Raw genomic sequence first — 9,409 nt, 5'->3', positions numbered from 1 at the left:
TGAAGCCAGCCGGATGCCAAATTGAACCACGCCGCCGGCTTACTATTGAGTAGTGAGGCCATGTGATACAATTTAAAACGAATGATTCGACCGAAATTGTAAGCCCTATAATTAATACTCGAATAGAAATTAAACTTAGTTTAACATTACTCAGGTTTACAAAATCAAGTTATCAACTTGTAAGCGATGATCCTTTTTTAGTTTATTGCAAACAAATTCTGATATTTACTATACTTTACTATGTCAAGAAAAATAATATAGGCGTTAAACTAACGGAGTACTATATCTATAGAATCTTAAAAAACTATCAACTTCACAATGCTCTTAGATTGACTTATTTTTGATGATATTACGTTATCCAGAAATTATTTACGTTATGCAGAAATAAATTACGTTATCCAGAAATAACAAAAATATTTGTTACTTAACTCTAATTTTGAGCAACAATTTATTAAGTTCTCACACCCATACTCGTAAACATGCCAAAATTCTGCAAATGTAATACATAAAAGGTCAAATAGTTAAAATACACTATAATTGATTTTTTTTTTGTTATTGCAATAATATCAATAAGATAAGACAATGTTAATCTAGTTCAAAAGTCTAAAAATCTTTAATATAGCAACGAAGAGTAGAGGTATAGAATAGTGATGCAAATTGACTACTTGGATTTGTGTCGAATTCTGTAAACCACTTTACAATATCGATGATATATCGATATTGTAAAATCCATGTGGATCAAGCGTACGTTATATTTCACATACCTATATAAATTGTTCCATTACTACGTAATTCAAAATGGATCAATTTATATTTGCCTCTCGTCCGTTCTCTTTAATGTGTAAGAGAGTAACATATACATAAGGTGCTATTTTAGATTTCAACATTTTACGGAACAAGTTACTTTGACTTCAATCAGCTGGCTGTCACTTTGAATGTCAAACTGTCAGTTACATTTGACATTTTAAGTGAATCAACAAAACAACGTGGATATGAAAGCAAATTAAAAATAATTAAAATGACCGAAAATGAAGGAAAAGAGTTTGCGGAGTTGGGCGTTAAACCGTGGCTTATCAAGCAATTGCAAACATTAGGTAAGTAGGCTTGTGTACTAAATAGTATTAAGAAAGCATAGGTTACAAGGGTGAGGTTATATATTATTTTCGTACGTAATGATATTATGGTATTTAAAAAAATTTCTATGATATACATATTTGCTTGCGAACCATTTTATGATCTAATTTTGGGCACAAGACTAGTCCGTCGTATTCTATGAGACTAATGCTATGTGCAATGGACCTACATAAGGGTCTCCACTGTATATAAACGTTAGGGTATGAAGCACACGGGTACATAGGACAGTTCAATTTAGTACTCCAAGTGTCATTCAGATTTTAGGTAATTTTTTACTTTAGGATGCAAAATTAATATGTCCTAAATAAAATCTACTTGCCAAGCCTTAGAGTTGCTTAGGTCATAGACCTTTGCATTGGCCAAAATTTGATTAATAAACTTTACATATTTTTGACAACTTTTTTAAAGAATTCTTAGGTTTGCCAAGTTGATCATTAATAACGCACATAAGTTTTAAAATTCAGAGGTTTATGTTTATGATTTCAACCTATAGTGACACAGTTAGAAGCGGAGTTGTAACCACAAGGCTATCACTATTATATGTTGCTACAATTATATAATGTTAATCATAAAAAGTAATTTGAAAAAATCTCTCCAGGTATAAGAAGTCCCACCCCAATTCAAAAGGGTTGCATCTCACAGATTCTCTCCGGCAATGACTGCATTGGAGCAGCTAAAACTGGCTCTGGCAAAACATTTGCATTCGCCCTGCCTATCTTGCAACACCTAGCTGAAGATCCCTATGGTATATTTGCATTAGTACTCACTCCCACACATGAACTGGCTTATCAGGTAAATATATGTAAATATTACATGATTGTATGTAGAAAGTAATATTTCTAATTGTTTGTAATTCATCATAGTAGTAGTGTTCTAACTCTTCTATATTGGGGAAAGGTCTGGAGCAAAACCACTGTATAGTTTGCGCCAAACTGCTAGTCCTCTTTGAAGTTGTCGCGAGCAGGTGTAGTCATACAATTTGCTATGGCAACGTGATTCATTTCTATATTCAAAGCGGACTAGCAGCTTTACGCGGACTATACCCCAGTAAGGTGGAAAAAGGCAAAGATTAGTTATGTAGTAGTGATTATCATAAAGTCTAATAATATTGGCAATAATACAACCACAATAAAATTATATAGTGATCTACTACTTTCATCATATCTGCATAATTATTTATCCTTTAAACCCAATTCCAGATAGCAGACCAATTCCAAATCCTCGGTCAGCCACTGAAGCTCAGGGTATGCATAGTAACAGGAGGCTCTGACCAGCTAGAGGAGTCACTGAAACTAGCCAAGCGGCCACACATAGTGGTGGCCATGCCTGGGCGCCTGGCTGACCACATCACTGGCTGTGACACATTCTCATTGAAGAAGATTAAATACTTGGTGTTGGATGAGGCAGATAGGTAGGTTACATTAAATTCAGTATAACTTGATTCAAAAAAGATTGTAGTCCAAAATTGTGCGAATGAAAGATAAAATATAAAGATCTAACCATTATTGTAGTATTAGTACAAATTCGAATTCATGAAGTACATAGGAATATTATTTAAAGAATATGTCTATTTTAAGTTCTATGGGATTTTAGGTTCTATAAAAAGATCCCAAGTATTTATGTTGTATCACAGTAAATAGGAATAAATTGAAAGAGTTAAATTTAAATTAAAGATGTTAAATTTTGACCATAATTATTTAGTCACCCAAGACACAGATATATCTTTCGGGGGCAGGGAGCAGACTAGTAACACAGCATTCCCTCGAACCCTACAATAGAATTCAAAGTTCGATTCCTGGCAAGCCTTACATTTTTGTAAATAAGAGGTCAAGTGTTTATTCATTTCTAGTTGGTATAATATTAATTTTGTTACATAAGACATTAAATATTTTATAGCAAATCTAAAACTTTATGACAAAATATAATATTCATTCCTTTTCAGATTGTTTAGTGAATCCTTTGAAGACGACTTACAAACAATATTCAGTGCCTTACCTCAGAAAAGACAGAACCTATTATTCTCGGCTACAATTACGGAAGATGTAAAAAACTCCAAATTACTGCCATTGAATACCAAGGTGAGTCTGTTTATTATAACAATGATTAATTAGTCTGTTGTTTTGTTATTATTTTCGACGTCAAGGTTTATTATAATGTTCATAGTTTGTTTGGTGTGAAGCTTTGTATTTGTTTACATTAGACATGTCTTATATTTATTTAAATATTTAATCAGGAACTAAATCCAATGGATTAGATTTATTGATTTATTTAGTTGGTTTTACACGTCCATTGCCCACCATTGTACATGTGGACTACACATCAGGTACATTTGATTTACATTATTCAGTCTTTAACCGACTTCAAAAAGGAGGAGGTTATCAATTCGGCCGGTATCTTTTTTTTTTTTTTTTTTTTTTTTTTTATGTATGTACAGCAATTACTCCGCCGTTAGTGGACCGATTTTAATAATTCTTTTTTTATTGTGTAGAGACGAGCTGCGAGTTGGTCCCATTTAAATATGGTTAGGATCCATCGATTGGTTCTGGAGAAAAAGAGGGGAACTCCTCCACCCATGTAAATATAACAGCCATAACTTCGCCGTTTATGAACCTATTTTAATGCCTTTAATTTCGTGTGTGGACAATTGCTACAAGTTGGTCCCATTTAAATATGATGAGGATCAGAGTGGGTTCTGGAGGCAAAATATGTAACTCCTCAACTGATGGGTATAATTGAGTTTTGTTTGAAGATATTTGGTGTAGGTTCTAATGAAATTGAAAAACCAGTTTATCTTTGACTATTTAAGGGTCTGATAATGTGGCTCGGAGTCAAAATATGTAACTCCTCAACCGATGGGAATAATGGAGTTGTGTTTGAAGATATTTGATGTACGTTCTAATGAAATTACAAAGCCAGTTCATCATTGACTATTTAAGGGTCTGCTAATGTGGCTCGGAGACAAAATATGTAACTCCTCAACCGATGGGAATAATTGAGTTGTGTTTGAAGATATTTGGTGTAGGTTCTAATGAAATTGAAAAACCAGTTTATCTTTGACTATTTAAGGGTCTGATAATGTGGCTCGGAGTCAAAATATGTAACTCCTCAACCGATGGGAATAATTGACTTGTGTTTGAAGATATTTGGTGTAGGTTCTAATGAAATTGCGAGGCCAGTTTATCATTGACTATTTGAGGATCTGATAATGTGGCTCGGAGACAAAATATGTAACTCCTCAACCAATGGGAATAATTGAGTTGTGTTTGAAGATATTTGCTGTAGGTTCTAATGAAATTGCAAAGCCAGTTCATCATTGACTATTTAGTTAGGTTAGGTTGGAACATATAAGACAATATAAAACTAAGCGAGCAGGGCGCGGCAGCGCCCTGCGAGCGGGCGGTTCCAATCAATGTAAATTCAGACCTTACCTTAATTCGTGATCTCGTTTATACAATTTTATATTGTATTAATATAAATGTTATTATGTCATCACTAAAAAGGGTGAAAAAAAATTTTTAACAAAAAATACAACCGACTTCTATGTCACAACAAAGTAAAAAATAATTCAAATAAATGTTGGTTTAGTACATATTTCTGAAGTCGGCGCTCAATATATTTCGTTGGATAACGATGTCAACAGCGTATCTAATATGAGCGTATCAATATATTTCGTTGGATAACGATGTCAACAGCGTATCTAATATGAGCGCCGACTTCAGAAATATGTACTAAACCAACATTTATTTGAATTATTTTTTACTTTGTAGTGACATAGAAGTCGGTTGTATTTTTTGTTAAAAATTTTTTTTTTTCTGAATACTCTCCATATTTTTCGGGTTTTATAAGTACATTATTACTCAGTTTTCTTCGGTTAGAATCTCTCGTTGCTGCTATTTCCTTGCTGAAAAATTCGAGGGCAATAAACACAAATGTCTATTCTATTTAAATTAAAAGTATGAAAATGGGAGGACTGTAATAGACTTCTCATTTATTACGTTAACCCTTATCAAGCAGTTAATAAACCTCATATACAGTCGACACATGTAAGCTCTTTCCTCTGAGAAGTTGCTAAGAAATCTATTACGTATACCAGAAGTTGACGTGCTGGTCGGAGTCAGACCCGCAGCTGACGGTGGGTACGCTGCAGCAGCGCTACGTGGTGTGTCCGGCGTACGCGCGCGACGTGTACCTGGTGCAGGCGCTGCGCAACTACCGCGCGGGGGCGCCCAGCTCGCACGTCATCGTATTCACTGATACTAAGAAGTTAGTGGACCAATTCAAACGTAGGAGTAATACTAGATCTGTAACAATTATTAAACCTTAATTTACTTCCTCTTTATTCTATGTCTCTCTAATTTACCTTTTCCGAGGCAGACCAGCTTAGACCTCAAGAGTAGCGATGCATCTGTGGCTGACCGGACAGGTAAGAATCTAATCTTATCTGGGATTCATGGCAGATATCCACGGGCGGTAGAAGCCATTTGTCATCAGGTGGACTGCATCCTCGTCTGCAACTTCTATATTATGAAAAAAATGTTCTGAATGGAGTTAATTACAGACACCCATTGGCATGGTCGGGAACAGTAAACATTTACTATCAAGTGGACAGCATATTATTTTGATAGTTTAATGGCATAAAAGAAATAAAATACCAAATTCCATTTTACTTCTTTCTTAATATTCGCAGAAGAAAGTCAGAGAGACTGCGTTGTCGCCTGAAATCCCACAATAGTCTCTTTTCTGGTCAAATCACAATTTATAACATTTCCTTCTTCACAATATTGCAGAAAGTGATAACTTTTCAACTATCAAACCGTAATCATACTCGCCCAATCTTCCAGGGAGTGCCAAGTCCTCTCAATGATGCTGAACGCGATCGGCATGGACAACGTATGCTTACACGGGTTCATGCGGCAGCGGGAGCGGGTGGCGGCGCTCGCGCAGTTCCGCAGCAACCTCAAGTGTACGCTCATCGCCACCAATGTTGCTGCGAGAGGCCTCGATATACCCTCCGTCGACCTGGTGGTGAACCATAAGCTGCCGCTCGAGCCCAAGGAATATGTGCATAGGTAAGATGTTATATAATTCATGTAATTATAGAGCAAGGGGTGTAAACCAGTTAATAATAGTTCGAAAACACTCATAAATGGCGCTATTGTAGCAAATGAGTATTAAATGAACTAAACAGTTGTTCATTTACAACGTGAATAGAGTTGAATAATAATAATTGGGGTAACTAGAACAGATTATAAAACTGCAGTATACAGCTAAACTACTTACTGTCGTAAATATTCTTGGCGCTTTTTTTTAAACTGGCCCAACTGCTACACTAACTGCAGTGGACAATTTTGAATAAATAGAGCTGGTACTCCTTATCGCCACACTCCATACATATCATTAGAAAGACAGCGGCAGTACTATACTCATACAAGTTTAAAGCCGCGAAACCAATATTATATGTATATTCTACATATTATTTTATAGGGTGGGCAGAACAGCTCGTGCAGGACGGTCGGGTATGGCCATATCACTCATCACACCGTACGACATACTGCGATTGGGGGAAATCGAAGACCACATCAAGACTAAGCTTAGCGAATATAAGATTGACGGTAAGTTGTCAAATTACCATGTTTGATACCTAACGTAATACGTAAACTGTCTGTAAATATGTAAATAATATGTAAAATAAGTAAAGAGAAATAACAAAGGTGTAAAAAATAAGTCAAAGGTTGATTAAAGTATGTCCACCTATTCTTGAAATCTTGCGGCCACCTAAAAAATCTTGCTACCCTAAAAAGGTAGCTACTATCCTAGACGATGCCAAACGGTAGAAATCAAATATGAAAGACGTTTTTGCGATCTCTAGGGAAGAAGGTGGGGGGGGGGTACCCCTTTTACCCCCCTTACACCCTTGTTCATATACATTATACCTATATTATATGATTTTAGACCAAAATTACGCGGAATTGAGAAGTTTTCCTATGTAACGGGTACTCACGATATGCGGGTTTTTTAATTTCTTTATTGCCGATATTTATTAAAAATCCGCATATCGTGAGTATATAGTAAATATATATAGTAAAATTATTTATTATCTTCTGACACTTTACATATCTACAGACATAAATGCAGCTTTACATTGTAGATATAATATATTATATTTCGTTCATAGACGACGAGGCGGTGAAGGTGTTCACGACGGTGAGCGTGACGCGGCGGGAACAAGAGGCCCAGCTGGACAACGAGGAGTTCGAGCAGAGGAAGCGGAACTACCGCATCAAGAGGTGGATCATGGCGGGCGTCGACCCTGATGCTATGGAGGAAGGGTTAGTAGTCGGTTTTGAAGGTAGAACCCTTTGTGATTCGAATCCACCTAATTCTGCTTCATAGCAGCAGTGTAAAACGCTACTGTGTCCTAGTTTGAAGGGTGTGGTAAGGGCTAACTTTTTCGAGGCGTTCCAGCTTAATTCTCAGGGATAGCGGCGCATATGTGACCGACTTCGCGTAGGAATATGTAATCCTATCTGGGGTTGATTACAGATGATCATGGGCAGTAGCCATTTACCATCAGGTGGGCTGCATAATTGTCTGCTTCTCCTCTATTATAAAAAAAAAAGTTTTACTGTCATATTGTGACTCGCGGACGGACTAGGGCGTCATCAGGGCGTAAAATACTGAATCTAAAACTGTGGAATTGAGACAACATGCTCAATCATTGGTAAATATTTTTTGGGTTAAATAGAGATTAAAAAATTGTTTTCAAAATTCTGAAATAAGCACTGTGAAAATTAATTTATTAATTGGACTTTCTGTTTTAAAATAATTAAACAACTTTTTCAACAATTCTGGAAAATCAACAACTAAGGCGGTATTGGTTGGTGACTGCTGATGTACTTAATTGGGAGTAACATAGATTAGTAATCTATGGGAAGTGTTCTTTTTTATGATAATTGGATGATTTAATTTTTTGTAGTTACCTATATTTTTTTTTATTTAAATAGATTGGAGGAAATGCGACGGAAACGAATGAAAGCAGCGAAAAAAGCGAAATTGGCTAAAATAAAGGAACTACAAGCTCAGATAAAGAATGATAATAAGGAAACGGGACAAGACAATGAAAATCGCTTACAAGAGAAAGAGACAGATATAGATTCAACCATCAAAGACGGACTTAAGAAAGTAAATAAAACTCTAATGAAAAAGGATGACAGGTTCAAAGGAGTGATAGGAAAAATCGTCAAGATTAAGCGAAAAGCGGATAATGTTAAGCAAAAAGCAGAAAATGCTAAACAGAAGATCGCAGAAGTTAATGAGCGTAAAAAGAAGAAAAGGAAATTTGCAGTTAAATAAATATACATTGAGAATTACTTGTGTTTTCTTGAACTTATCTATGGGTCTAATAGATACAAATCATAATGTTTAGGCAGTCTGTTTGTTTCCTACATAGATAAGTAGTTTCCTATAATAATAATGTTAAGCAAAAGAACAGAAAATGCTAAACAGAATATCGCAGAAGTTAGTGAGTGTAAAAAGAATAAAAGGAAATTTCCAGTTAACCGATTCAATGCGGCAGCCTTTTGGACAAACTTTAACGCCTGGCGGCGAACAAATAATTCGTGGCACCACTTGGTGCCAAACGCCAGGGACTTTGTTGGCACCGCTTAAGGTGCCCTCCGCCATGAATTGTAACTTATCGTATTTTTTGCTTTTTCCATGTGCTGTAAGTTTAGTAGCCACCCAAAAGCGAAAGTAAATGGTTTAACTTTTCGATTAGTGTTTACAAAAGTGACTATCTACGTGTAATAACGGAAATGGAAGGTAAGTGTCTTATTTCTATCAGGTGTTGTAAACATTTTTGTAAGTTTTTGATGAATTGATTGTTTTAGTGTTACTATAGAATTAAATACGAACATTCGAGTGAGCAGAGCGCTATGACAGTTATTTTCTGGTGTTTTGTTTAGAATAAAAATTCAAATTATTAATGGATAGGTTTTTAATATAATATCGAAATTGATTGGGCTATTTATTAAGACAAAGATAAACACCAAAGTACGAATATTTTAACCCAGTTTCTATTGGCTTACTATTAACGAAAAGTAGGTAAGTACTATTATAGTAATACAATCACAGTAATTTGCAAAATATATTTTGTTTAAAGGTTTACAATCCCTGAAGTATGTGATATCACGTGATCTGCTGAAACTGACATTCTAGGAAGGATCTACGTGATAAATAAAGACACTTATGTTTTCAGAACAACTTTGATAAACGT

At 35.4% G+C, this 9,409-nt stretch overlaps 1 protein-coding gene across 2 annotated transcripts; it reads left to right on the top strand.

Annotated features, from left to right (window-relative positions):
* Positions 1-938: 938 nt before the first annotated feature.
* On the top strand, positions 939-8,504 carry Dbp45A (putative ATP-dependent RNA helicase Dbp45A). Of its 2 annotated transcripts, none has more exons than XM_073089321.1 (9): positions 939-1,094; positions 1,733-1,926; positions 2,334-2,545; positions 3,077-3,212; positions 5,231-5,397; positions 5,976-6,203; positions 6,619-6,746; positions 7,310-7,463; positions 8,139-8,504. In XM_073089321.1, the coding sequence occupies exons 1-9, from the start codon at positions 1,019-1,021 to the stop codon at positions 8,485-8,487; spliced, it is 1,644 nt and encodes a 547-aa protein (XP_072945422.1). In that variant the 5' UTR covers positions 939-1,018; the 3' UTR covers positions 8,488-8,504. The 2 variants fall into 2 exon arrangements, with proteins under 2 accessions (XP_072945422.1, XP_072945421.1); XM_073089320.1 differs by having other exon boundaries at positions 5,228-5,397.
* Positions 8,505-9,409: the final 905 nt, after the last annotated feature.

This window comes from Epargyreus clarus, unplaced genomic scaffold (assembly GCF_041222505.1).
Source record: "Epargyreus clarus isolate Ecla_fem2 unplaced genomic scaffold, WU_Ecla_fem_2.2 ptg000029l, whole genome shotgun sequence".
Classification (NCBI taxonomy): Eukaryota; Metazoa; Arthropoda; class Insecta; order Lepidoptera; family Hesperiidae; genus Epargyreus; species Epargyreus clarus.
The sequence above is the reverse complement of the archived record's forward strand: the minus strand, read 5'-3'. Positions and strand labels throughout refer to the sequence as shown.

Coding starts and splice junctions, on each gene's coding strand:
- Dbp45A (XM_073089320.1), top strand. CDS start 1,019: ATGACCGAAAATGAAGGAAAAGAGTTTGCGGAGTTGGGCGTTAAACCG. Junction 1,095..1,732: donor CAAGCAATTGCAAACATTAG/GTAAGTAGGCTT, acceptor AAATCTCTCCAG/GTATAAGAAGTCCCACCCCA. Junction 7,464..8,138: donor CCTGATGCTATGGAGGAAGG/GTTAGTAGTCGG, acceptor TTATTTAAATAG/ATTGGAGGAAATGCGACGGA.